Genomic DNA, 26,743 nt, shown 5'->3' with positions numbered 1-26,743 from the left:
CAAGCATTGCAAGACTACCTTACTGCTTCCTTTGTATGAAGTCCTCTACCAGTGCTGGCAAGAAGGAGCTGTACCGCAGGACATGAGGGCTGCCACGATCATTACCCTCTACAAGAACAAGGGCGAGAGAAGCAACATCGAGAGAAGCAACAACTACAGAGGATCTCCCTCCTCAGCATGTCAGCAAGGTCTTTGCTCGGGTCATCTTGATCCGCCTGCAGAAGCTGGCAGAACGTGTCTACCCAGAGACACAGTCCGGTTTCCGAGCTTGAAGGTCGACAGTGGACATGGCCTTCTCCATTCGCCAGCTCAACGAGAAGGGCAGAGACCAGCGGATGCCCTTGTATGTGGCTTTCATTGACCCTCACCAAGGCGTTTGACCTCATCAACAGAGATGGCCTATTTAAGACCCTGCCAAAGATCGACTGCCCACCAAAACTGCAGAGCATGATAGAATCCTTCCACATCAACACAAAGGGGACAGTGCAGTTCAATGGCAGCTTCTCGGAGACCTTCGATATCCGCAGAGGCGTTAAACAAGGCTGTGTCCTCGCTCCCACTCTTTGGGATTTTCTTCACTCTGCTCCTGAAACATGCCTTCGGCACTGCAACAGCCTGCGTACTAGATCAGATGGCAGGCTCTTCGACCTCACCCGCCTCAGAGCAAAGACAAAAGTATGTGAAGCTCTCATCAGAGTCATGTTGTTTGCCGATGACGCTGCAGTTGTGTCCCACACCCAGCAGGAACTACAGTCACTGATGGACCGCTTCTATCGGGCATGCAAGGACTTTGGGCTGACCATCAGCCTGAAGAAGACTTGGGGCCTGTCATCACCATCGATGGCTACGAACTCAATGCTGTCCATCAGTTCACGTACCTCAGCTCCACCATCACCAACAACCTCTCCTTGGACACAGAGATTGATAAGAGGATCGGGAAGGAAGCTACAACTCTTGCTCACCTCACAACTGGAGTGTGGACCAACCAAAAGCTGCTGTTGAAGACAAAGATAGCAGTCTATAACTCATCTGTCAACAGCATGCTGCTGTATGGCAGTGAGACATGGACTACATATGCCAGGCAGGAGAGAAGAAGCAACACCTTCCGCCTTAGAAGCATCTGCCGTGTCCTGGGCATATCCTGGCAAGACAGAGTGTCCAATGCCGAGATCCTGTCTCGCGCTGGCCTTCACAGTATGTACACTCTACTCAGGCAGTGCAGACCGCATGGAGGATGGCCGTATTCCAAAAGACATCCTCTATGGAGAGCTGACATGTGGGAGGAGAACCATCGGCCGCCCCCAGCTACGTTACAAGGACGTCTGCAAGAGAGATATGAAGGCGCTCGACATCGATGTGGAATCCTGGGAGAGCCTTGAAGCTGACCGCACGAGGTGGAGAGTTACCCTGAATCCACACCTCAAAACAGGGGAAGAGAAACTGATAAACGCAGCGGCAGTCAAGCGGGCACGCAGGAAGGAGTGCAGCAACTTCAACAAACCAGAGACCACACACAAATGTGACCTTTGCAACAGAGACTGTCACTCCCGCATTGGTGTCTTCAGCCACAAGCGACGCTGCTCCAGCCGAGGTTAGAAGCAAGCAGCAACAACTAGGATGCATCATCCATGGTCAGTCATGACCGAGGAGGGCCTACAAAAATACACTCTCTCTGAAGTCTCCACGTCCTCTATGTATAAAGAAAACAATAATATAAAGGGAGAATTTCCCAATCTGCTTATTTTCAAATTTAGTGGCAAAAATACAGTGCAAAGAAGAGTTTCTAGTGAAGTTTCACTGCAAAGCATGCAGTATAAATGGCAATGTTACCACATGGGGTCAGTAACTCTGTAGTACCGTGAAATATACAATATAAAGACAGAGTTTACAATGTGGTGATACAGTGAAACATGAAGCAATAAAGGTGAGGTTCCATTGTGAGATTAGTGTAAAACATTTGATGCAACTATAAAGTGTCCAGTCCGCTGTTGCTGTGAAATGTGCCGTTAAGGCAAGAGATCGCTGCCTGGTATGACAAAATAAACAATGTAAAGGGAGCGTTAAGCATAGTGTTAAGGGCCTGTCTCATTTTCACGACGTAATCCAAAACCTCTGCCGAGTTTAAAGGACCTAAAAAAAAACAAACAAGATTTTGGTAATCTACGCTGCTTTTGGTCACTCCACGAATATGCTCACAAACTGGAGTGACAGAGGTCACGTGCTGATGTTGACTTAAGCTTTTTTTTTCACTCACCTTTTTTTCTCTGTCCAGCTGCCGAGCTACGAGTACCCACGAATATCTACGAGTATCCATGACTACCTATGACTACCCTCACGACCTACTACAGTTTGCCCACGAACTAACTATGAGTAAAAAGTTGCAATTTTTTTCATCCTGACTATTTTTTTTACTCGTGGCCATTTTTCATCGGGCTGGGAAAAACTTACCTGATGCCCAGAGTACCTACGGCTAGCATAACGAGCCGCTACAATATATCTACAAACTCCTATGGACTCGTTACGAACATTCTGCGAGTTTGAATCAGGGGAAAACTCGGGAGAATTCGTGAATTACCTCGTGAAAGTGGGACAGGCCCTTTACTGTGAAACATTCAGTAGTAATGAAGAGTTTCTTGGCTGGTGTTCCTGTGAAATATACAATACAGATGAATTGTTAAAAGTGTACCCATTACTCCAAATCATGAAATACAAACACAATTCCCTGCCTGGAATTACTTTGAAATATGTAGTGTCAAGGGAGAGTTTCTTGTTTGGTGCTACAATGTTACAGAAGACTTCCAGACAGATATGAAATTGAAATGTACAATATAAAGATGCATCAGTTCACAAGTTATAGGAGCAGAATTAGGCCATTCAGCCCATCAGATCTACTCTGCCATTCAATCATGGCTGATATATATCGTCCCCTCTCAACCCCATTCTTCTACCTTCTCCCTATAACCCCTGACACCTGTACTAATCAAGAATCTATCAATCTCCACCTTTAAAATATCTATTGACGACCTCTACAGCCTTCTGTGACAATGAATTCCACAGATTCATCACCCTCTGACTAAAAATACCCAATGTAAAGGACAAGTTTCCACTCGGTGTTGCTGTGAAAGCTGCAGCAGAACAGACGAGGTTTCAGACTGTTTTTATAGGCAGGTGGTGGCGCGGTTGTGCAGCGGTAGAGTTGCTGCCGTACAGCGCCAGAGACCGGGTTCAAACCTGACCAAGGGTGCTGTCTGTACGGAGTTTGCATGTTCTTCCCTGTGACCTGCTTGAGTTTTCCCTGAGATCTCCAGTTTCCACCCGCACTCCAAAGTTGTACAGGTTTGTAGGTTAATTAGCTTGGTATAAATGTAAAATTGCCCCTAGTGTGTGTGTGGGATGGTGTTAGTGTGCAGGGATCTCTGGCCGGCGCAGATTCGGTGGGCCGAAAGGCATGTTTCCGCGCTGTATCTCTAAACTGAACCAAGAAGGGGGAATTTTTGGTCTGGAACTTCTGGGTAATGTGTGACATTCAGCGAAGTTCATGTCTGGAGTTGCGGTGAAATATGAAGTGAGGGGTAACCCAGTGGGACAGGCAGCATCTCTGGATAGATGGAATGGGTAACGTTTCGGATCGAGACCCTTCTTCAAACTGAAGAAGGGTCTCGACCAAAAACGTCACCCATTCCTTCAATTAGGAGATGCTGCCTATCCCGCTGTTACTGCAGCATTTTGTGTCTATCTTCGATGTAAACCAGCATCTACAGTTCCTTCCTACACATGAAGTGAGCGGTTCTAGTCTGGTACTCCTACAAACGGAACAACTCAAATAGATGGTTCCTGGAACAGATACATGTTAACATGCACAGTAAATAGTTTAGAGTAGTTTAATTTCACATGTACTGCGGTACAGTGAAATGCTGTATAATAATATAGAAATACTGAGAAACATGTGACAAATAAGTAGTTGATAAGCCTGAAATACTGTAAAACATGGAGACGATTTGGAGATTCTCCTGTCCGCAGTTACTGCAAAATACTGTGATACAAGCGACTGGGTGAGTATTCATTCAGGAGTTACCTTGAAACAACAGGTCAGCACAGAGTTAACACATAATATTCAATATCAAGGCAGATTTTCCAATCTGTAGTCACTGTAGGTTATGCATTTTGATGTGAGAGTCTCCAGTTGTGAAGTACTATGAAACATGCTCTAAAGGAAGGGCTTCCTGTACATCTTACTGTAGAACATGCCACATAATAGATTCAATTTCAGTCTGTAACAACTGTGAAAGATGTTCTTCTTCTTTTGTATGGTGTGCACATCCTAAAGTTGTAGGACAACTTGTTCTATTTGATCTTGTTTGATTGTGCACACCGGGTTGATTGCATTCGTCGAAACAGGGCGGACCACGTGAAGGTTGCAATCTCCCACCCCTGTGAAAGATGTAATATATAGGGAGCAATTCGAGACTGGGTTATTGTGAAGGATAACATTTTAATGCAAGGTTCTCAGGCCAAAGAGTCTCTGAAACATGAGGCCTGAAGAAAGATTTGCCTTTCTGGAGAGACAGAAACATGTAGCAAAATGAGAAAGTCTGCTGTCCAGAGTTATTGCCAGACAGAGAATGAAGAGGGAAAACTATGAATCTGAAGTTACTTTGAGGCTTGCAATAAAAAGAGCATTTTCGTACTCTGTGAAAATCGTAATGTGTGATGAGCAATCCCAGGTGGAGGTTTTACAAATTGTGCTGTATTAAGGGGCAGTTTTTATTCGATTGTTACCGAAGGCCATTAAATGTAAAGGAGTAGCTTTCTGTCAGGTGTTACTACAAAGTATGCAATGTAAGAAAAGTGTGCAGTTTCTGTAATGAATGCAAATTAATGCAGAGTTTGCAGTCGGGAGTTACTTTGAAGCATGCATTAATAAAGGGAGTGAATATGAAGATTTCCCAGTCAGGAGATATTGCAAATTGTGCTATGTTACAGTAGAATCCTGTCACGCATGCAGTATTGAGAGAATTTCCAGTCTGGTGATCTTGGCAATCATGCCGGGCCAAGGAGACTATCCAGCCTACACCACTGTGACGTATGCACAAGGGCGAATTTCCACCAAGGAGTAAATGCACAATAGACATAAAGGGAGGAATTCCAGTTGAGTTTTACTGTGAATCATGCATTAGAACGCGTGAATAAAAGAATGCTGGAAACACACAGCGGGTCAAGCAACATCTGCAGGAAGAGAAACAGTTAACATTTTAGATCCAGGATGCTGTGACAAAGTATCCTGGACCTGGGGCATTAACTGTTTCCCTCTCCACGGATGCTACCCGACCTGATGAGTGTTTCCAACATTTTAGATTTCTATTTTAGGTTTCCACCATCTGTACCTTTAAAAAAATAATGAATATGAAGAATGAGTTTCCAATATTTAGTTCCTGTGAAATAAGCAATATAAAAGTAGAGTTTGCTGTCTTAATGTCTGCTGGATATGGGGTTGAAAGGCAGAAGTTCTGGCCACCTTCCTGGTAAGCATCCAATGCAAAGGAAACACTTTTCATCAGCAATTCCTGGAATAGATCAAGGGAAAACTAATCTTCAGTAACTGCCAAAAACAAAATTTAAAGTCTGTAATTACTGTGAAAGATTTAAGATAAAATAAAATGAGACTGTCCAGATCTTAGTTGTTAGACATACAACGGGCGTGCGGCACATTGGCGCAGCGGTAGAGTTGCTGCCTTACAGCACCAGAGACCCGGGTTTGATCCTGACCACGGTTGCTGTCTGTATGGAGTTTGTACGTTCTCCCCGTGACCTGCGTGAATTTTTTCTGGGAGCTCCGGTTTCCTCCCACAGGTTTGTAGGCTAATTGGCTTGGATCAATTGTAAATTGTAAATTGTCCCTAGTGTGTATAGGATAGTGTTAGTGTTACTGTGCGGGGATCGCGGGTCGATGGGCCTGTTTTTCATAGAAACATAGAAACATAGAAATTAGGTGCAGGAGTAGGCCATTCGGCCCTTCGAGCCTGCACCGCCATTCAATATGATCATGGCTGATCATCCAACTCAGTATCCCGTTCCTGCCTTCATCCATACCCCCTGATCCCTTTAGCCACAAGGGCCACATCTAACTCCCTCTTAAATATAGCCAATGAACTGGCCTCAACTACCTTCTGCGGCAGAGAATTCCAGAGATTCACCACTCTCTGTGTGAAAAAAAGTTTTCCTCATCTCGGTCCTAAAAGATTTCCCCCTTATCCTTAAACTATGATCCCTTTGTTCTGGACTTCCCCAACATCGGGAACAATCTTCCTGCATCTAGCCTGTCCAACCCCTTAAGAATTTTGTAAGTTTCTATAAGATCCCCCCTCAATCTTCTAAATTCTAGCGAGTACAAGCCGAGTCTGTCCAGTCTTTCTTCATATGAAAGTCCTGACATCCCAGGAATCAGTCTGGTGATCCTTCTCTGTACTCCCTCTATGGCAAGAATGTCTTTCCTCAGATTAGGAGACCAAAACTGTACGCAATACTCCAGGTGTGGTCTCACCAAGACCCTGTACAATTGCTGTAGAACCTCCCTGCTCCTATACTCAAATCCTTTTGCTTTTCCACGCTGTATCTCTAAACTAAACGGCATAAAGTAAGAATTTCCAATCGAGAGTTACTACAAAGGTTGGCATACAGAGGGCGTATTTAAGTCCAGCATTACTCAGTCTCAGTATTGGTGCTATCGTACAAGGGTCGCACTTGTGTTCCTTCATGTGGAGGGGCTGAGATCCAATTCATTATCAGTTTGTTCACTCAGGCGAGATGCAAGATTTGTATCACTAAGGTCCTTGACTAACCACCCTCATGTACACCACTGTCTTCTGACAATAAATAAACATGATGAGACCCTGGAACATGTAGACAGCTTCCCATATCTTAGGAACCACCTGCCGGTGAAGCAAAATGATGAATTGAATACTTTATTTTATTTATTGTCACAGTGCCATTCTTTATTTGCATAACCAGGGTATGCAAATAGTCGCCACAGAAAGGGCGCTTGCAAAGTTACTAAGTATCCCACATCAGATCCTCCTCTGTTCTCCCCCCTTCATGGTGGTTCCCACTTGCTGGCTCCTCCTTTGTCCCTGGCGGCGTATCCTGCGACTCTATTCGACGCAGGCCATGGCCGCAGGGTTCCGCTGCCTTCTATGCGCATGCAGCCGCCTCCGTTCCCGTCCAGCCCTCCGATGTAGACGAACCAGCTCTGGGCAGCTCTGGCTGCCTGCCAAGCCTTCGGGGCTTTCTGTGGCATCGAGACCCGTGACGACTTGGTAAAGGCCATCGGCCGGGATCACAGTCTGTAACGTAGCTTGTCGGGAAGCTTTTTACTGTCACCTTTGGTTCGCCAGTACAGACCTTGACCATTTTGGATCAAAACTCATGGACCACCAGGAAGCATGTACACTTGCCCACCTCAATGCTTAGTTTAGAGATACAGCATAGAAAGAGGCCCTTTGGCCCACCAAGTCTGCGCAGGCCAGCGATCCCTGCACACTAACACCATCCGACACACACTAGGGACAATCTTTCCCTATCAACCCCGTTCTCCTGCCTTCTTCACATAACCTTCATATCCATACAAATCAAGAATCTATCAATCACCACCTTAAAAATATCAATTGACTTGGCCTCCACAACCTTCTGTGGCAAAAAATTCCTCCTCGTTTCCTTTATGAAGGCACATTCTTTTATTCTGAGGCAACGGCCTCTGGTCCTAAACTTTCACTCGTGGCAACATCCTATCCACATTCATTCTGTGTTTGACTGTGGAATAGAAACCATTAATATTTGTGCTGCAAGTCACAGAGGAGCCATAACTAAAGCATGGAGTACAACAATTGATGTGTTGCACACCATGTAATTGATTTAGCTGTCAATTGTTTCCTTCATTCTCTGGCTGCGGTTGACCTTGACCAAAGTCAGGGAGGTAAAATTGCCGCGTTCACAGCAAAATCAACTGGCTTCGGTAAATGCCCCTTCCACACCTGCAGCAATTGTTGGCCGGAAAGAATGGGGCCATCAGCTAATACAGGCCTAGCATCCGCTGTTGTGACTCTTCTGTTATCTGTGGTTCAACATGTGCCATCTTGTGCTTTCAGATGAATTGTTCCAGCTTTGAAGCCACAAATAGTGCAAGCTTCTTGTTGTGATGTTAACTTCTTGACCATTGAGCTTACAAGGAAATGGCAGTGGCAACGATATATATGGTCATTAACCTCAAGGTGCAGTGTTGGCTTCATCCTGTTTTGAAGAACACTCAGGCAGCCAAGTACATAATAGAGATTAAAAAAAGGTACACAAAGTGCTGGAGTAACTCAGCGAGTCGGGTAACATCTCTGAAGAACATGGATGGGACCCTTCTTCAGACTGATTATGGGGGGCGGGGGGAATAGAAAGCTGGAAGAGAGGAGGGGCAGGAAGAAAGCCTGGCAGGTAATAGGTGGATACAGGTGAGAGGAGGGGATTGATAGGCAGATTGTGGGCATAGGACAGATGAAAAGACAGAAGATGTGAGACAAAAGGATTGAAGAGTGGTGAATTGTGAAGTTAAGGGAAGGAATGTAGGTGGAGGGTCAGGGGAGAAATAGGTACAAGTCCAGGTGGGGCACAGGGAAGGGGGGTTTGGGGGGCAATAAATCAACTTGCAGGTACTTTCAACCATGAGAGCAACATCAATACGACCAGGAGCTGAACCCTATCTGCTTTCTTCTTTGCTGTAAAGGAGTGTGTTGCATTTCTGCCTCGTGTCCTAGTGATGGGTAGATAGCTAGGCATCTTTCAAATAGTTTACCATCAGAGCAGCACTGGCAGTGACTGTAGATACCGGAATCGTATCAGGTGGGTGTAAATTTCCAATGCAGTTCCTTCAAAATGATACACAGGGCGGAGTGCAGGAATGTTTCCGGCCACTGACAATCAAATGCAACTGACCTGGATCTTCTGCCCGATGGGTGAGGGGAGAAGAGGGAATGATCAAGTAGTGAAAATAGTCCCTGATTATGTTGGATACTTTACCAAGACAGTGTGAAGTGTATATGACGTCATCTGAGAGAAAATAATTGACGCCAATTATTTCCGGTAGCCCTTGCTGTAGCAATGTTACAACATTTTGAGATTTTAAAAATCAAGTCTGCAATTTATCCCATCAGATAAAGAATAAAAATAAGTTTAATTTGACACCTAATTCACTTTCATATCTTCAGTATTATCTTGTTCCCTATTGCTTTTCCATTGACTTAACTCAAAAGCTGTGATCAAGGACAGTCAAAAGCCCATAACTTTCTTAAAAGTTAAGAGAACTGAATGAAATTTTCAGTTATTATAGTTTGAAGCATTCTGAAACAAATATGAAACAATCTTACTTGGATGACCTGAAATTAAAGCATATAATTAGTTAGTTACCTAAGGAAGACTGGGGACCTGGGGACTTAGTTACCTAAGGAAGACAGAGGAAGAAGACTGACTTTGGTGCCTTCCCACACAGTGGGGAACTTTGATTCTGCTTTTTGGGGATGTTTTATGTCAAACCCTATAGTGTGTTGTGTCCTGTTGATTTTTATTGTATGGCTGTATGGAAATTCATTTCACTGTGCCATCAGGCACACGTGACAATTAAATCTATCTTGAATCTTGAATCTTGAATTGTAACTAATTACAAAATTCAATTACTAGATCTAAACATCTATCCATTTCTTAAGAAAAGGTTACCATTTTCAAATAGCCCAAGTGTCCAAATAACATTCACACAAGAATTCATAATATAGTATGATTTTTAAATCTCATTGTCATGAATTTATATGCCAAATGGAAGGAATTTAGTGTTTAATTCCCGTAAATTAATGGCCATTTTAATCATCTTGCGTGTGGGATTTTGTGGAACGGGATCGATTGGAACGTTGCAGTTTGCAGTGAATTTAAACCCCATATTGGCAGGAAAAACACTGCCGGTTCGGATGGGGCCTAAATCGCCTTTTGGCAACGTAAAATTTGGATTAAAGTAATCCAAAGAAGCACGTTTATATGAAAAATAAACGGCTTACCTTTATCTGTCCCATACAGGAGATCTGTCCCGTTGTCAGCGTTGACGGCGTTAGAAGTCGATTTTTATTTTACTCCAGTAATTAAATTATCCAGCGATGTTTTTAAAAAACCTGCTAGAACGGATGTTGGAGCGATTTCTCTGCAGCAGCTAAACAGCCTTAGAAAATCGACTTTGACAGGCAGGAAAAAACGGCATTTTAATCCCGCCCCCTCTCAAAGGCGCCAAAGTCGCGCACACGGCCAGTGGCAGAACTGCAGCGCCGCTGAAGGTAAGTTTTGTAACATACCTACTTGCTGTCACTTCCACTTCTCAGCTCTCCCTCTGGCTCCTCCTCTTCCTTTCTCCTTTCTTCTCCAAACCCCCCCCCCCTACATCTGAAGAAGGGTTTCGGCCCGAAACGTTGCCTATTTCCTTCGCTCCACAGATGCTGCTGCACCCGCTGAGTTTCTTCAGCACTTTTGTCTACCGTCAATTGAGAGGAGGCTGGTGTGTGTAACTGACAGGGCTACATCCACAACCCTCAGCAATTTTGGGCCGAGCTGTTACATAGAAACATAAGAAACATAGAAATTAGGTGCAGGAGTAGGCCATTCGGCCCTTCGAGCCTGCACCGCCATTTAATATGATCATGGCTGATCATCCAACTCAAAGAATAAAGCCCTTACTTGTTCAACCTTTCTCTGTAACTCTGAAACGTTGCCTATTTCCTTTCGTCCACAGAAGCTGCTGCACCCGCTGAGTTTCTCCAGCACTTTTGTCTACCGTCAATTGAGAGGAGGCTGGTGTGTGTAACTGACTGGGCTACATCCACAACCCTCAGCAATTTTGGGCCGAGCTAAACTCAACTACCCGCTGTGGCAGACCAAGCTCTTCATGATGCATCCTCAAAATTTGATAAGAGTCCTTGAAATGTGGTGAATTTCTTTAGTAGAGATGTTGGTGTGCTTTCTTGTATTGCACTGTGTCAGTACATACACAGTACAATAAACTACCAAAATCACATTGAGTTTTATAGCTTTGTGAACATTGGACGTGTTCAGGTAGAATTCAGGAATTACAGTACCAGAGGAAGGTGAAGATTGGTTACCAGTGGCCATATGGTGTCAGGATGTGGTATTATTGTCCCAGTTATTGCTTCTTTACTTTAGTGTGGACCCAATGCTGTAGACCAACGGAAGACACAAAGTGCTGGAGTAACTCAGTGTGTTCGTCAGCATTCCTGGAGAACATGGGTAGGTGGCATTTAGGATTGGGACTCTTCTTCAGACTGATTGTAGGAGGGGGGGGAGAAAGCTGGAAGAGAGATGGGGGCAGGCAAGTGATCAGTGAATACAGGTGGGGGAGAAGGGGGGGGGGGGAAGGGGTGTTGTTGCTTGGCAGGTCGTTGGACAAAGACCAGAGATGAAAAGAAAAGGAGTGTGAGATAAGGAGATAATGGTGGGATAAGATGTGAAATATGAAGCCAGAGGAAGTGGGTGGGGAAAGGGAGAGGGAGAAATAGCTATGCATCCAGATTGGACACAGGGCAGAGAAGGGGAAAGAGGGGCAGAGATGTTGAACGTAGTTACCTAAAATTGGATAATTTAATGTTCATACTTGGATTGTAACGTCGTGAACCTCCAGGCTATGTGGTGTATCCTTGCAGTTTAGGGAGGGATTCTATTCATTGCCATGTACAGATATGCTCTTTTTCTGCCTCCATCATGCCTGCTCCTCCCATCTTTATCTCCTCTTGCTCCTACCAGATAATAGAGCAGACAAGTGTGCAGATTGAAACCCTATCTGAAGTGTAATGCAGGGCACTCACTAGCCTGTCCAGGCACAGAAATCTCTGAAGACTCTGATGCCTCCCTTCAAAAATCTCTTGATAGCCCTCTGGTGTAATGGATGCAGACGAGGAGTCAAGAGAGGGGGGAATTGCCCTGATCACTCAAGATCCATTGCTCTGAGAGGCATGATAGCCAAAATATGGCCCACTGAGAATAAATGTGCATTATGAACTCCCCAAAGGAATAAAAAATCAAAAGGGCTGCAGATGCTGCAAATTTCAAACCTAAAAAGATATTGTGCTAATGCTCAGTAGGTCAGGCTGCATCTGCGGGAAGAAAAACAGAGTCAACATTTCAGGTGGAAGAGCCTTCATCAGAACTTAGTCAGAGTTGCCCCAGAGGAAAGCTGTGGACCAATGAAATGTCATCACTTTTGCTGGGCATTCAGGAGGGGTGAATTTTTGTGTTTCATACGCAACTTGAGCCAGGATATCAGTGATGTGATCTACCAGTCCTTGAATCTTTGGAAAAGGGGTGTAGATTATTGGCACAAAACAGAAGTGACAAACATGAGCTGTTCTGATCTGCATATTAAAGTGCCCCAAAACTTGATGGAGGCAAAATCTTAAATAAGTTCAAAAGGGGAATAGGTTGAAAGAAAATGTCTGATCATATGGGGAGAGTGTATGACGGTGGGTATTGTTTGCTAGACATTTTAAAGAACCATAATGGGCTGAATGATCAGCTTCTATGCTGCATTTTTCTGTAAATACAGTATGTGGTTCTCCCTTTAGACTAGCCACTGTCCTTTTGACACGGGAGGCACAAGAAACTGCAGATGCTTGAATCTTGAACAAACACAAAGTGCTGGAGGAGATTAATGGGTTGGGCAACATCTGTGGTGTGAATTAAGAAATGCTTCCACCCGAAACATTACTGTCCGATCCCTCCATAGATGCTGTCTCACCCACTGAGTTCCTCCAGCACTTTGCATTTTCTTTTTGATACAAATGTCCATCAGTAATCTCACACTGGGAAGTCTCTCTTTATATTGACATTCATCAGTAACATCAGTAACACAGACTAATCGCGCAATGTGCTTTTTGACCTCTCTGCTAAAGTTGCATCACATTTGTCTGATTGGGAAATAATGTGGCCAAACATTAGGAATGTGATGCCACTGTCACAATAATTTAATGGGGTATTCACCTACTTTTGCTGTGGAGGTGGTCTCACCTTGTTTCTGTGTCTTGTAAGGTCTATATGAGCGGGTTGTGAGGTAGTGAATCACCAGAAAACGCACATCACAGGAAATCCACCATAAACCCCACCCCTCTCTCCTCCATCCACCAATTCACCCCTTTTCACCTCTATGCATCTAATGTGTGCCAGTTCTCCCCCTCCCCCTCTGCATTATACCAAAGATCATATACAGGATCTTTGCTTTATACTGGCCTCCATTTTTCAGTCCAGAGGAAGGGTCTTGACTAGAAACGTCGACTGTCCATTTCCTTCCACGGATGCTGCCTGATCCACTGAGATCCTCCAGCAGTTTGTGTTATGCTTGAAATTACTCCAGCATTTCATTGACCAGGCCACTGATTTTTATTAATGTCAACAATGATCCCAAACAACACCCTTGTGGCATGATGATGCAGTGAATAATGTTGCTGCCTGATAGCTCCAGTGATCCAGGTTAAATCCTGATCTCAGGTGCTGTGTGTGCGTGTGCGTGTGCGTTTGCATGTGTGTATGTGAGCGTGTGCGTATGTGCGGGTATGTGCGGGCGTGCTTGTGCATGTGGGTGAGCGTGTGTGTGAGTGCGCATACGTGTGGATGTGTGTGTGGGCATGTGCGTGTGCGTGTGCGTGTTCGTGTCCAGTGGGCACATTCTTTATTTGACTTAGGGTTTCCTCTGAGTGCTCTGGTTTCCTCGCATGTCCTAAAAATGGGCTAGATGTTTAACTGGCTTTCGTAAATTAGCCTTTGGTGGAGCAAGGGGAATCAAGGAGGAATTTATGAGAGAGAATGGGATACAGGGGAATAAGGAGAGAAGACATAAGGCTGTGGAGATCAAGTCAATGGATACTTTTCAGGCAGAGATAGATATATTCTTGATTAGAACGGGTGTCAGGGGTTATGGGGAGAAGGCAGGAGAATGGGGTTAGGAGCGAGAGATAGATCAGGCATGACTGAATAGCGGAGTAGACTTGATGGGCCAAATGGCCTAAGTCTGCTCTGATCACATGAATTTATGAACTTATGAAATGGTATGAATGCAATTCCTCTCTTGGGAACTGTTATGGACTCAATGAGCTGAATGGTCTATCTCTATATATAGTTATGAGACACAGTATTTAAACCACTACTTCACCGTCTCTGCCTCCCTAATCTCATGGGCTGCAATATTACTAGTAAGTGTTATTATTTAACTATTTTATCAAATGCCTTACATGGACAATATCATGGTACCACCCTCTTCTTTAAATCAATCCTGAGTTACGCAAAAACAATTTTTAACAACCTATATTAACTTCAATTGATCAGCTTATATGTTTCAAAAATACTTTGCTCTTTCCTCCCACACCGTGTAGTTTAATTAGTTTCGTTAAAAAAAAACGTGTAAAATTGTCCCTAGTGTGTAGGATAGTATGAGTATACGGGGTGATCATTGGCCAGCGCCGACTCGGCGGGCCGAATGGGTCTGTTTCCGCGTTGTATCTCTAAAGTCTAAAGTCAAGTGCTCAGCGCCAGTTTAAAGGGGAGGCAGTCTTGTTCTACTGGGAGAACAAGCAGTCGGCGTTTATTCTTGAACTCCAGTTTAAAGGGAGAGTATTTTCTCAAATTGGCGACTTGGGAAGTGTGTCTAGCCGGGCTTCCAATCTGCTCTTTCACACTGGCATCAGTAGTCAGGACCAGACTGGGAGCTGAAGACAAGTGTCACATCGAAGCAGACAGTGTATCCAGGTATTTGGGTAGGTCGGGCTAATCGGACCGTGCAATACTATTCACACACACAGCCCCGTCTGCCCGCTACCCACTTGTCACACCAACCTCGCTTCCCCATGTACTCGCTAATCTCAGACCAATCCCAAATTCGATTTCCAAGTGACTGTGTCTGGTTTCGCCCCAGGAAGCACTCTCACCGTCTACTGTGGTAAGACGTTGGATATTTTTGTTCCTCCATTGCCACAGGTAACGAAAAATCAGTATATCGGTTGCTTTTAAAACGCGCTCAGACTTACCGAGGTCGCGACAGCAAGTACACAATTGCAAATGGGTTTGATGGTAACTTGTAATGCAGGGTGACTGTGCGAGAGAGACTGGTCCCTTTCAATGTGGCGCTTTGGTTGAATATGACTGTTTAATTGACTTGGTATGAGAGTGCATCAGCAACACAGAACACAGCCAGGATCTGCTCCTTCGGTACAACATTGAAGGCAGAGTGGTGAGTGTGTGTGTGTGCTGTACAAACTCGCTCCGCAGTTTCAATACAAGAGGGTCATTGGTACAAGTACTTAATTCACATCCAATGTCTGTCAAACGTTGGGGGCTGAGTAAGATGACGAATCACTGCAGCTCTGATTGAGAGAGGTTTTTTTTTTCCTTCTCTTTGGCCAGATTAAATTAAAGCAGGGCAGACGATTTCGCTTTGGAAAAGGAGTCTATGTGTGGAGCTCCGCCAGTGACAACGGTACCAGGCGTCGCTCCGTTGGCACAGATCAACAAACATCCAGCCCCGGGTTAGAAGGCAGAGCGAGTACCGGGCTGAACGCGAGAGGGAACACTCTCCGCCGCTGCTCTGGCGAAGGCATGGGCTCATCGCCGGGGGCAATCCGTCCCCGTCTCCTCATGTCTTACCTGCTCCTTTTCCTGGGTAAGTCAACAGCACCGCTCCGCTATGTCGCGCGGCCGGTCGTATCTGGCCTTTCAGAAAGACTATGATATGGTCCCACACAGGAGATTAGTGGGCAAAATTAGAGCACATTGTATTGGGGGTAGGGTATTGACATTGATAGAGAATTGGTTGGCAGACACGAAACAAACGGGTTCCTGTCAGAATGGCAGGCAGTGGCGAGTGGAGTGCCGCAAGGCTCGGTGCTGGGGCCACAACTATTTACAATATATATTGATTTAGATGATGGGATTAAAAGTAACACCATCAAATTTACAGATGACTCAAAGATGGGTGGCAGTGTGAACTGCGAAGGGGATGCGAGGAGGATGCAGGCTGACTTGGACAGGTTGAGTGAGTGGGCAGATGCATGGCAGATGCAGTATAATGTACAGAGATGTAAGGTTATCCACTTTGGCGGCAAGAACAAGGAGGCAGATTATTATCTAAATGGTGTCAGATTAGGAAAATTGGAAGTGCAACGAGACCTGGGTGTCCTTGTACACCAGTCACTGAAAGTAACCATGCAGGTACAGCAGACAGTGAAGAAAGCTAATGGCATGTTGGTCTTCATAACGAGAGAATTGACGAGTATAGGAGTAAAGAGGTCCTTCTGCAGTTGTACAGAGCCCTGGTGAGACCACATCTGGAGTATTGAGTGCAGTTTTGGTCTCCTAATTTGAGGAAGGACATCCTTGCTATTGAGGCAATGCAGCGTAGGTTCATGAGGTTTATCCCAGGGATGGCGGGACTGTCATATGAGGAAAGATTGGAAAGATTGGGCTTGCGTCCACTGGAATTTAGAAGGATGAGGGGGTATCTTATAGAAACATGTAAAATTATAAAAGGACTGGACAAGCTAGATGTAGGAAAAATGTTCCCAATGTTGGGGGAGTCCAGAACCAGGGGGCGCAGCCTAAGAATAAAGGGGAGGCCATTTAAAACTGAGATGGGGAAAAAACTTTTTCACCCAGAGAGTTGTGAATTTGTGGAATTCTCTGCCACAGAGGGCAGTGGAGGCCAATTCACTGGATGCATTTAAAAGAGAGTTAGATAGATCTCTAGGGGCTAGTGCAATCAAGGGATATGGGGGGAAGGCAGGCATGGGTTACTGATTGTGGATGATCAGCCATGACCACAATGAATGGCGGTGCTGGCTCAAAGGGCCAAATGGCCTCCTCCTGCACCTATTTTCTATGTTTCTAATAAAAGACGGGGCTAGAATGGCAGGGCACGGAAAGCAGCATTTTGCGGTGGAGTCGGTGCGGTGAGCAGAAATGCGGTGAGATTTTATGTAAGGGTCTGTCTGGATTGCTTTTGTAAGGACAGTGAGGCGGGATGATGGGATCATTGTGCATAGGGTCTCATGGTAGAGCTACTAGGCTGGGGTTAAATAGAATGGGCAGCCGGGATCGATATAAAATGATGGAATTATGTGCTGGGTAATTTTAATGGAAGTTTTGTAAAGTCAGTGTGGTTGGGGTTGTATGGTGGGATCAGAGAGGAGAAGGGGATTTGATGGGGTTAGTGTGGAGGGACTTTATGGTAAAGGCAGGGATATGGGTTTTATGGTGGGATCAGTATGTGGGTGTTTTATACATGGGATCTGTTTTGTTGCGTAAACAGTGTGTAATCAAGAGAGAGTTAGATATTGCTCCTCGGGCTAACGGAATCAAGGGATATGGGGGAAAAAGCAAGAACGGGGTACTGAGTTTGGATGATCAGCCATGAGCATATTGGCTCAAAGGGCCGAATGGCCTAATCCTGCACCTATGTTTCTATGTTTCTCTGGTGGGAGTCAGGATGGTGTCAGTGTGGTGGGTGCATCATAATGTGCTTCTCTCTTTATGGTCAACGTGATGGATTTCATGATGGTGTCTGTATGGTGGATGGTTGTTCAGTCAGCACAATGGGCACTGTTTGGTAGGAGTTTGCTCAGTATAATGGTCTTTCCAGTGAGGTGAATGTGTTGGTGTTATTGTGGTTCAGATCTATTATTTTGGGTGATGGTGTCAGTGTATTGGGTTGTTGGGGTCAGTGTGTGGGGGTGGTGTGTGGGGCGGTCTGGGTGTGTGGGGTCAGTGTGTGGTGGTGTGGGGTCAGTGTGTTGTGGGGGTCAGTGTGTTGGGGTCAGTGTGTTGGTCAGTGTGTTGGTCAGTGTGTTGGTCAGTGTGTTGGTCAGTGTGTTGGGGTCAGTGTGTTGGGGTCAGTGTGTTGGGGTCAGTGTGTTGGGGTCAGTGTGTTGGGGCCAGTGTGTTGGGGTCAGTGTGTTGGGGCCAGTGTGTTGGGGTCAGTGTGTTGGGGTTGGTCAGGTTGGTCAGTGTGTTGGTGTGTTGTGGGTCAGTGTTGGGGGTCAGTGTGTGGGGCAGTGTGTGTTGGGGTCAGTGTGTTGGGGTCAGTGTTGGGGGTCAGTGTGTTGTGGTGTGTTGGGGGTCAGTGTGTTGGGGGGTCAGTGTGTGGTCAGTGTGGGGGGTCGTGTGTGGGTCAGTGTGTTGGGGTCAGTGTGTTGGGGGGGGGTCAGTGTGTTGGGGTCAGTGTGTGGGGTCAGTCAGTGTGTCAGTGGGGGTCAGTGTGTTGGGGTGTTGGGGTCAGTGTGTGTCAGTGTGGGGGTCAGTGTGTGTTGGGGTCAGTGTGTTGTGTGTGGGTCAGTGTGTGGGGTCAGTGTGTTGGGGTCAGTGTGTTGGGGGTCAGTGTGTTGGGGTCAGTGTGTTGGGGGGTCAGTGTGTTGTTCAGGTGTTGGGGTCAGTGTGTTGGGGTCAGTGTGTTGGGGTCAGTGTGGTTGGGGTCAGTGTGTCAGTGTGTTGGGGTCAGTGTGTTGGGGGTCAGTGTGTTGGGTGTTGTGGGTCAGTGTGTTGGGTGGTTGGGGTCAGTGTGTTGGGGTCAGTGTGTTGGGGTCAGTGTTGTTCAGGGTGTTGGTGTGTGTTGGGGTCAGTGTGTTTGGGTCAGTGTGTTGGGGTCAGTGTGTTGGGGTCAGTGTGTGTTGTTTGGGGTCAGTGTGTTGGGGTCAGTGTGTTGGGGGTCAGTGTGTTGGGGTCAGTGTGTGGGGCCAGTGTTGGGGGTCGGTGTGTTGGGGCCGGTGTGTTGGGGTTCAGGTGTTGGTGTGTTGGGGTCAGTGTGTGTGGGGCCAGTGTGTCGGGGTGTTGGGGTCGTGTTGGGGTCAGTGTGTGTGTTGGGGTCAGTGTGTCGGGGTCAGTGTGTCGGGGGGTCAGTGTGTGTTGGGTCAGTGTGTTGGGGTCAGTGTGTTGGTCGGTGTGTTGGGGTCAGTGTGTTGGGGTCAGTGTGTTGGGGTGGGTGTGTGGGGGTGAGGGTGTGGGGGTCAGTGTGTTGGGGTCGGTGTGTTTGGGGTCGGTGTGTTGGGGTCGGTGTGTGTTGGGGTCGGTGTGTTGGGGTCGGTGTGTTGGGGTCAGTGTGTTGGGGTCAGTGTGTTGGGGCCAGTGTGTTGGGGCCAGTGTGTCGGGATCAGTGTGATGGAGTCTGGGTTTAGGCTTTGCACTGGGCTCAGTGTGTTGAGTTTTATATTGGTTTTGTGATGGCAGAATTTTCTGATGGTGTCGTTGAGGTGGAATTTCTGCTGCGGTCAGTGTGGATGGTCCTATATCATGGTGGTTTTTATCGTGGGATGTGTGGGACTGGACTGCACGCTGGTCCGACTTGTATAGTAAGGGTATAGTAAGACTGATGAAGTTTTAGGGGTCGGTGCTTTGATGGTATTACAATGAGGAAAATGTAGCTGAGGTTTATAGCTCTACTTTGTGGTGGAGTCAATGTGATAGATTTCATGGAGGATTCAATGAGATGGGAGCATTAAGGTTGGTTTAGGGTAGAAAATGTAATGTTGTGGAGTGGAAACCTAAATAGTGGAGTTGGAATGGTGCGGCTTTATGATATAATTATCATAGGTTTCAGTTTGACTGTGGGATTGGTGTTGGTTCTTGATAGTGGGATTACTGCTAGATCAGTGAGAAGGTGTTTGGATGGGGTTTGTTTTTAGCACTTAATGGTGAGTTCAGAGTTTTCTATATTGGATTAAGTCTAGTCGAGGTCTTTGGATGAGTTTCTGTACCAGGTTTCATATTGGCTTCAACATGGTGAGTTTCAGTACGGGATCTACTTTTTTTTAATTTTATTTTTTTTAGAATAGAATATTTATTACATGTCATTTGAACCTCAATGAGGCTCAAACGAAACTTAGTTTCCACAGCCATACAACCAGAGACAATTCTTACAAGACATACAAACAATTCAATATACACAAACATCCATCACAGTGAATCTCCTCCTCACTGTGATGGAAGGCAAAGTCTTTTCTCTCCCCTGCACCATTTTTCTCCCGATGTTGAAGCCCCAGGCGGGCGATGATAAGTCCCACGGCCATTTTAGGCCGCGCCGGGCGATGTACGGCCTCGCTCCAGGCCCAAAAGTCACAAAGTTGCAGCTCCCGTCGGGCGCTGGACTGTCCCACGGCCATTAAGCCGCGCCGGGTGATGTATGGCCCCGCTCCGGGTCGGTCCAACCCCGCGACACGGGCTGGAGAAGTCACGTTGCGGGAGCTCCGAAAAGCGGTCTCCACCCGGACCCAGACACACTTGGTGGGCTCCGTAGTGGAGTCAATGTTAAGGGTAACCATATAACCATATAACAATTACAGTGTGCTACAGAGTACTACAGTCTGCTTTATTGTGAGTCTGCGGTGTGTTTGGTGCTGAGGTGGTTTAGTGTGGCTTTATGATGGTGTCACTGTCATGTTGGTAATGTTGGGGTCACTGGAATGGGTTTGATGAGGTGATCAGTGTAGAGGGTTTTATTCTAGACTTGGTGCAGTGTGGATTCCGTGCTGGGGTTACTGCATGTTGGACTCGGAGGGTGAGGATTTTCTGGTACAGTCAGTGTGATTCAATGGAGGGATCAGTGTGATGGATTCCATATCAGGGTCTTTGTGATGGGTGTTTTAGGACAAGGTCTGTAATTTGTGTTCTCTTGCAGAGATCATTCTGATAAGTTAGATCCTGGGCTCGATGTTGTGCATCCTAGGATGTGGATGATCAGCCATGATCTCAGTGAATGGCGGTGCTGGCTCGAAGGGCCGAATGGCCCACTCCTGCACCTATTGTCTATTGTTTCGTCGGATGGAACGATTGGCGCTTTCCTTCTCCGGGGATCAGTTGGTAATGGTTTGACAATGGTGCTGTTGTGGTGGGTCTTATGATGCTGGGTTGTGCTTTGCAGTCACTATGTTACATTTCATGGTGTGGTCAGATTATGTCGTTTGGTGAAGACAGTGTTGTTGGGTTAGTGAAGGGCTGAATAGGGAGGTCATTCGACTGGAAGTTTTATTGTTGAACCTGTGATGGGACCTGTATGTTGCAGTCACTGTGGAGTTCTTAACTGAGGGGGATGTAGTGGGTTTTATGAAGGACTCCATGTGGTTGGGTTTCATGGCATTGTGTTGATGCCTATAGATTGCCAATGTGCTGTGATGTATGTATGTGGGTGGTTTTATTATTTTAGTCAAGATATTGTTTAGAGTTCACTTGAAGTGTCAATGTGATATGGATTCTGGATTTGTGAACAAATGGTGTTGGTTCATGTGAACTGGACAGGCAAACATTCAGTGCCAGTGCGATAGATCTTTCTGTGTGTTCGTTGTGTTTCAGATGGGAGCACCTTTTTTCCTCTGATTCTGAAAGTTGTACACTGCAGAACACTCCAGTAACTTCAGCACAAAATAACACGACTGACAATCCAGTGCAGTGCGAGGGATGCTTCAATAGTGTTGACGCAATATTCAACCGAGGCCCCATCTCTGGGGCATTATACTGTGGTATTTGAAGAACAATGTATTTAGTGTTACATTCTGCCAATATCCATTCCTCAAACAGATCACCAAAAACACATTAGTTTTGTCACTTCCTTTTTATGTGAGCTTACTCTATGTACATTTGCTGAAGATGTTTCCAGCATTACCATACTGTAGATATTACATACGGTACTCTGATAGCTCGAATGTGCTTCAGGGAGTGCTGAAAAGAAATATGTTGTATGAAACAATTCTTCTCATACATCATGCTTGGGCAATATTTGACATATGGTGCAGCGGGTAAAATGTGTGGGAAGGAACTGCAGATGCTGGTTTACATTGAGGATAGACACAAAATGCTGGAGTATCTCAGTGGGACAGGCAGCATCTCAGGAGAGAAACAAGTCTGAAGAAGGGTCTCGACCCGAAACATCTTCCATTCCTTCTCTCCATAGATGCTGCCTGTGCCGCTGAGTTACTGTATTCCAGCATTTTGTGTCTATCTTTGGTGTAGCAGGTGAGTGTGTGTGATGAATGGGAATGTAATGGAGTGCGCATTAGGTGATTGTTTCTGCAGGACATATGTGGGATTGCCAAGACTGCTGAGGGGTATTGTGGCCAGGGAAAGTGCAAAAGTTAAGCTGAGGCAAATGCTGAGGACTGCAGCTGCAGTACAGAATCCTTGCCATGATGTTCAGTTTTAGAATAATTGCTGCATTAGTGGAGGCCATAGTTCAAAGTGAAATGAAAGTACAAGCTGGGCACTGAGCCACATTGATTTGGACAGGTGCATGTTCTGGAGTGAATTGGAATGCCTCAAGTGTGCTTCTTAATGTGAAGCCAGAGGCTTTCTCATGAGACAATTGCCATTTGATTAAGAACTTCCCCTTTAGAGGCTTTTCATTGCTAAATGATTTCAGAACCTTGTTTCCTTCATTTGGATTTTTTTTTTCTGCGTTTTTGTTCCTTTTCACACTGAGCAGTCTCGCAGACAGACCAGCAGGAACTCATCTGTTGGGGTTGTGCTGGGATGCTTTCCCTCACCCAGATCAACACTGTCAGCTCCCGATTCCTCTCCCTGTCCCCTTCTGTTTAGCTTAATTTAGTTTGGAGATACAGTGCGGAAACAGGCCCTTCGGCCCACCGAGTCCGCACTGACCAGCAATACCCGCACATTAACACAAGCCTACACACAAAGGACAATTTATACTGAAGCCAATTAACTTACAAACCTGTACGTCTTTGGAGTGTGGGAGGAAACCGGAGCGCCCGGAGAAAACCCATGTGGTCACGGGGAGAACGTACAAACTCCGTGCAGACAGCACCCGTGGTCAGGGTCGAATCTGGGCCCCTGGCGCCGTAAAGCAACAACTTTACCGCTGCACCACCTTGCAGCCCTGAAGATATCAGCATGGAATATGAGTGTTTTAAGCTGGAGCTGATGAAAGAATTGATCGATAACCCCAGGCACAGCAGCTGAAACACAAGAATTGAGTTGAATTGAATTGAATACCTTTATTGTCATTCAGACCTTACGGTCTGAACAAAATTTCATGCCTGCAGTCATACATACAATCATACAATAATAAACAACACTAAACACAAATTAACATCCACCACAGTGAGTCCTCCAAGCACCTCCTCACTGTGGTGGAGGCAACAATCTTAGGGCTGCAGTCTCTTCCCTCCTCTTCTCCCTCTGCGCTGAGGCGATTCCCCACCGGGCGATGGCACAAACAGTCCCGCGGCTCACCGAACCCCGCAAACGGGCCGGCTCAATCACCGCGGCCCGGGGTGGTCGAAGCTGCCGCCCTCCAGTCCAGCGGACGCAGCCGCCGGCCCGCGGCTGAACCCAGGACTCAGGTCACCGGCGCCAGAACGCCGTCCCAGCCACCAGAGCACCGTTCCAGCCCCGAGCCGGATTGCCCTCACGTAAGTGCTGTTCCACCCTCGAACTGGGCCGCTCCGACGGGAGTGCCGTTCCACCCTCGAGTCGGGCAAGAATGGCTGCTTGGGTAAGACATCACAGGATGGTGGAGCTCGGGGGCGGTTTAAGAAAATTTAGAAGCAGTAACTTTGTTCCTATTTTCACTTTAAAAAGCTAATTTCCATATCTGACATTTGTTTACCAGAAATGCTGTCATGCCAGAAGGAATTTCTCAGTGAAGCTTCATTGGTATCCCATGGTCTTCATGAATAATCTTTTGGCAAACTATTATACACCACTTACTGGATTATAAACATATTGCACAACAAGAACATTGAGGCAGTATCATTTATGTCACAGTAATACCAACAATTTGCATACACGTATTGACTTTTTGAAGCAATAAGGTATCCCAGGCATTCCTTGGAAACACTGTGAGGTAAAAATTGGTCTTGCGATATTAGGGTTTAAGGAGTGGGGGAGTTGTGGTGATCATTCCAGGGTTTAAGCATCACGTGGCTGAAGGTTAGAGTGCCACTGGTTAGTTGGCTTCATGGTGTCATGGAGTTATAGATGTATCCAGCATAGAGACAAGCCTTTTGACCCAACTGATCCATGTTGACCAAATTGCTTCCCTGTGCTAGTCCCCTTGAGCTCACGTCCCTCAAAACATTTCCTATCCATGTACTATCTAAACGTCTTTTAAACATTGCAATTGTAACCCGCCACGACCACATCATCTAGCAGCTTGTACCACATTCCCTGCATCGTCTGCATGAAAAAGTTGCCCCTCTCGTCTCCTTTAAAAAAAATCTACATTCATCTTCAAGCTATGATCACTCATTTTAGACTCCCCCACCCCGGGTAAAACCATTCAGTTCAGATTAAGCTGCCATATTCTACTCAGATCAGGTCACCGCAAAATGGGAAGTGCATGGAGAGGGTGCAGAGGGGATTGACCAGGTAAGAAACCCTGACTATTCCAGAAATCATTTGTAATCATGTACTGCTTTAAGGAAGGAGACCAATACTTTATACCAGATGTAATCTCACCAGTGTGCTACAGAAATGGACCATAACCTCCACACTTCTGGATTCCTTCCCCGAGCAATAACAATAACATTCTGTTAGCTTTCCTAATTACTTGCTTAAGCTGCACACCATCTTTTGTGAATCTTGCACAAGAATCTTGCATTTCAGAGCCCTGTAATCTTTCTCCATTTAGTTTGGTTTTGGTTTGGTTTATTATTATTGACCGGTTTACTTATATTGAGGAACTCTGTTCGCATGCTATCCAGTCAAGTCATACTATACATGAGTACAATCAAGCCACACCCGTTCAACAGGCAGTGCGAAGAGAAATATACCAGAGTGCAAAATATAGCATTACAGAGTTACAGCGTTGCAGTTACAGAGAAAGTGCAGATTTTAAAAAGTGCAATGACGTTGGTTGGGTGATTGGGACAACACCTTCAGCTAGTGAGAGGACAATTGAGTAGTCTGATTACAGCAGGGCAATTAATAGCTGTTCCTGAGTCTGCTGGTATGTAGTTTCAAGCTTTTCTATCTTCTGCCTGACGAGAGAGGGGGGAAGAAGGAATGACCAGGTGTAAATGATCATGTTGGTTGCTTTTCCCAAGGGGAGTAGATGGAGTCGATTGGGGCCGTGGGTGGTTTGTAGTGATGGACTGATCCACACCTCTGCAATTTATTACTGTTCATAGGCAGAACAGTTGCCAAACCAAGCTGTGATGCATCTCGATAGGATGTTTTCTATGGCGCATCTGCCGAAGTTGGTAAGATTCATAGGAGACATGTTGAACGTTCCTAGTCTTCTGAGGAAGTAGAGGTGTGCTTTCTTGGCAATAGCTTCAATGTGGTTGGTCCAGGACAGATTGTTGGTGAAATTGGTGCTTGGTGAAGATCTTGATCATCTCATCTACGGCACTATCGATGCTGACTGGGAAACCTATCTGAGACGTCACTTCAGGGCAGATGAAGCTGTTGCAGTAGAGAATGGTGAATTCCAAGATTAGTAACGCAGGTGGTAACTATAGGATGAAGTCCCCACCATCTCAGGTACACCTTGATTGGTTATATAACATACCTATATCCCAACTCACATATATAGAAACATAGAAACATGGGAAAAATATGTGCAGGAGTAGGCCATTTAGCCCTTCGACCCAGCACTGCCATTCAATATGATCATGGCTGATCATGTTAAATCAGTACCCTGTTCCTGCTATTTTCCCATATCCCTTGAGTCCTTTAGTCCCAAGCTAAATCCAATTCTCTCTTGATAACATCCAGTGAATTGGCCTCCACTGCCTTGAATGGCAGAGAATTGCACAGATTCACAACTCTCTGGGTGAAGAAGTTTTTCCACATCTCAGTCCTAAATAGCCTCTGGTTCTGGACTCCCCCAACATCGGGAACATGTTTCCTGCATCTAGCCTGTCCAATCCTTTAAGAATTTTATATGTTTCTATAAGATCCCTGCTCATCCTTCTAAATTCCAGTGAATACAAGCCTAGTCGACCCATTCTTTCATCATATGTCACAATATAATGTAATATAAATTTATTTAACTGCCCTCTGGAACTACCCATACACCTGCTTCGTGTAGTCTCAACAACTTTAGTGATGTGTGTTTAAAATGCCGCTTGATGGCACAGCAGTAGAGTTGCTGCCTCACAGCGCCAGAGACCCGGGTTTTATCCTGACCTCGGGTGCTGTCTTTACGGAGTTTGTACGTTCTCCCCATGACTTTGTGGGTGTTGTGGTTTCCTCCCACATTCCAAAAACGTGCAGGTTTGCAGGTTAATTGGCTTCTGTAAATTGTCTATAGTGTGTAGGATAGAGCTAGTGTAAGGATTATCGCTGGTCTGGGTGGGCCGAAATACCTGTTTCCATGCTGTATCTCTAAAAACTAAAGCTTTTGGGGGAATGAGCTCCAGTTTCCAGTGTCCTGTAGATGAAGGCCTACCTTCTGGCTACATCCATAAACCACCCAAGTCGCCAAAGAAATTCCACCTCCCTATCCTCCATCAGCCTTTCTTCTGGATTTCCCCATAAGAGGGAAGAGTTTCTCCCCATCTTACTACTTCAGTTCCCAGCTGATTGTAACCATCTCCACTGCTTGCCCTCTATAAACAGGCATTTGTTTCCACACAAGGTGGTTCACACAGGCACAGTTCTTTCCTAATCCAATCTTAATATACAGTTGTATCTGAGGACTAGGAGTCACATTGTCAAGCCCCCTGCTTTA

The 26,743-nt window shown here is 45.8% G+C and overlaps 1 protein-coding gene across 2 annotated transcripts in view; it reads left to right on the top strand.

Annotated features, from left to right (window-relative positions):
* Nucleotides 1–13,715: 13,715 nt before the first annotated feature.
* The window catches only part of ltk (leukocyte receptor tyrosine kinase), a 163,708-nt gene continuing 150,680 nt past the window's right edge, over nt 13,716–26,743 (top strand). For both annotated transcript variants that reach the window (XM_055640866.1, XM_055640865.1), the window contains exons 1-2: nt 13,716–15,048; nt 15,475–15,730. In XM_055640866.1, coding sequence (XP_055496841.1) covers nt 15,667–15,730 — 64 coding nt within the window. In that variant the 5' untranslated portion in view covers nt 13,716–15,048; nt 15,475–15,666. The remainder of the gene's footprint in view (nt 15,049–15,474; nt 15,731–26,743) is intronic.

This window comes from Leucoraja erinacea, chromosome 9 (assembly GCF_028641065.1).
Source record: "Leucoraja erinacea ecotype New England chromosome 9, Leri_hhj_1, whole genome shotgun sequence".
In the NCBI taxonomy this organism is placed as follows: Eukaryota; Metazoa; Chordata; class Chondrichthyes; order Rajiformes; family Rajidae; genus Leucoraja; species Leucoraja erinaceus.
This window is presented reverse-complemented; position numbering and strand designations above follow the sequence as displayed.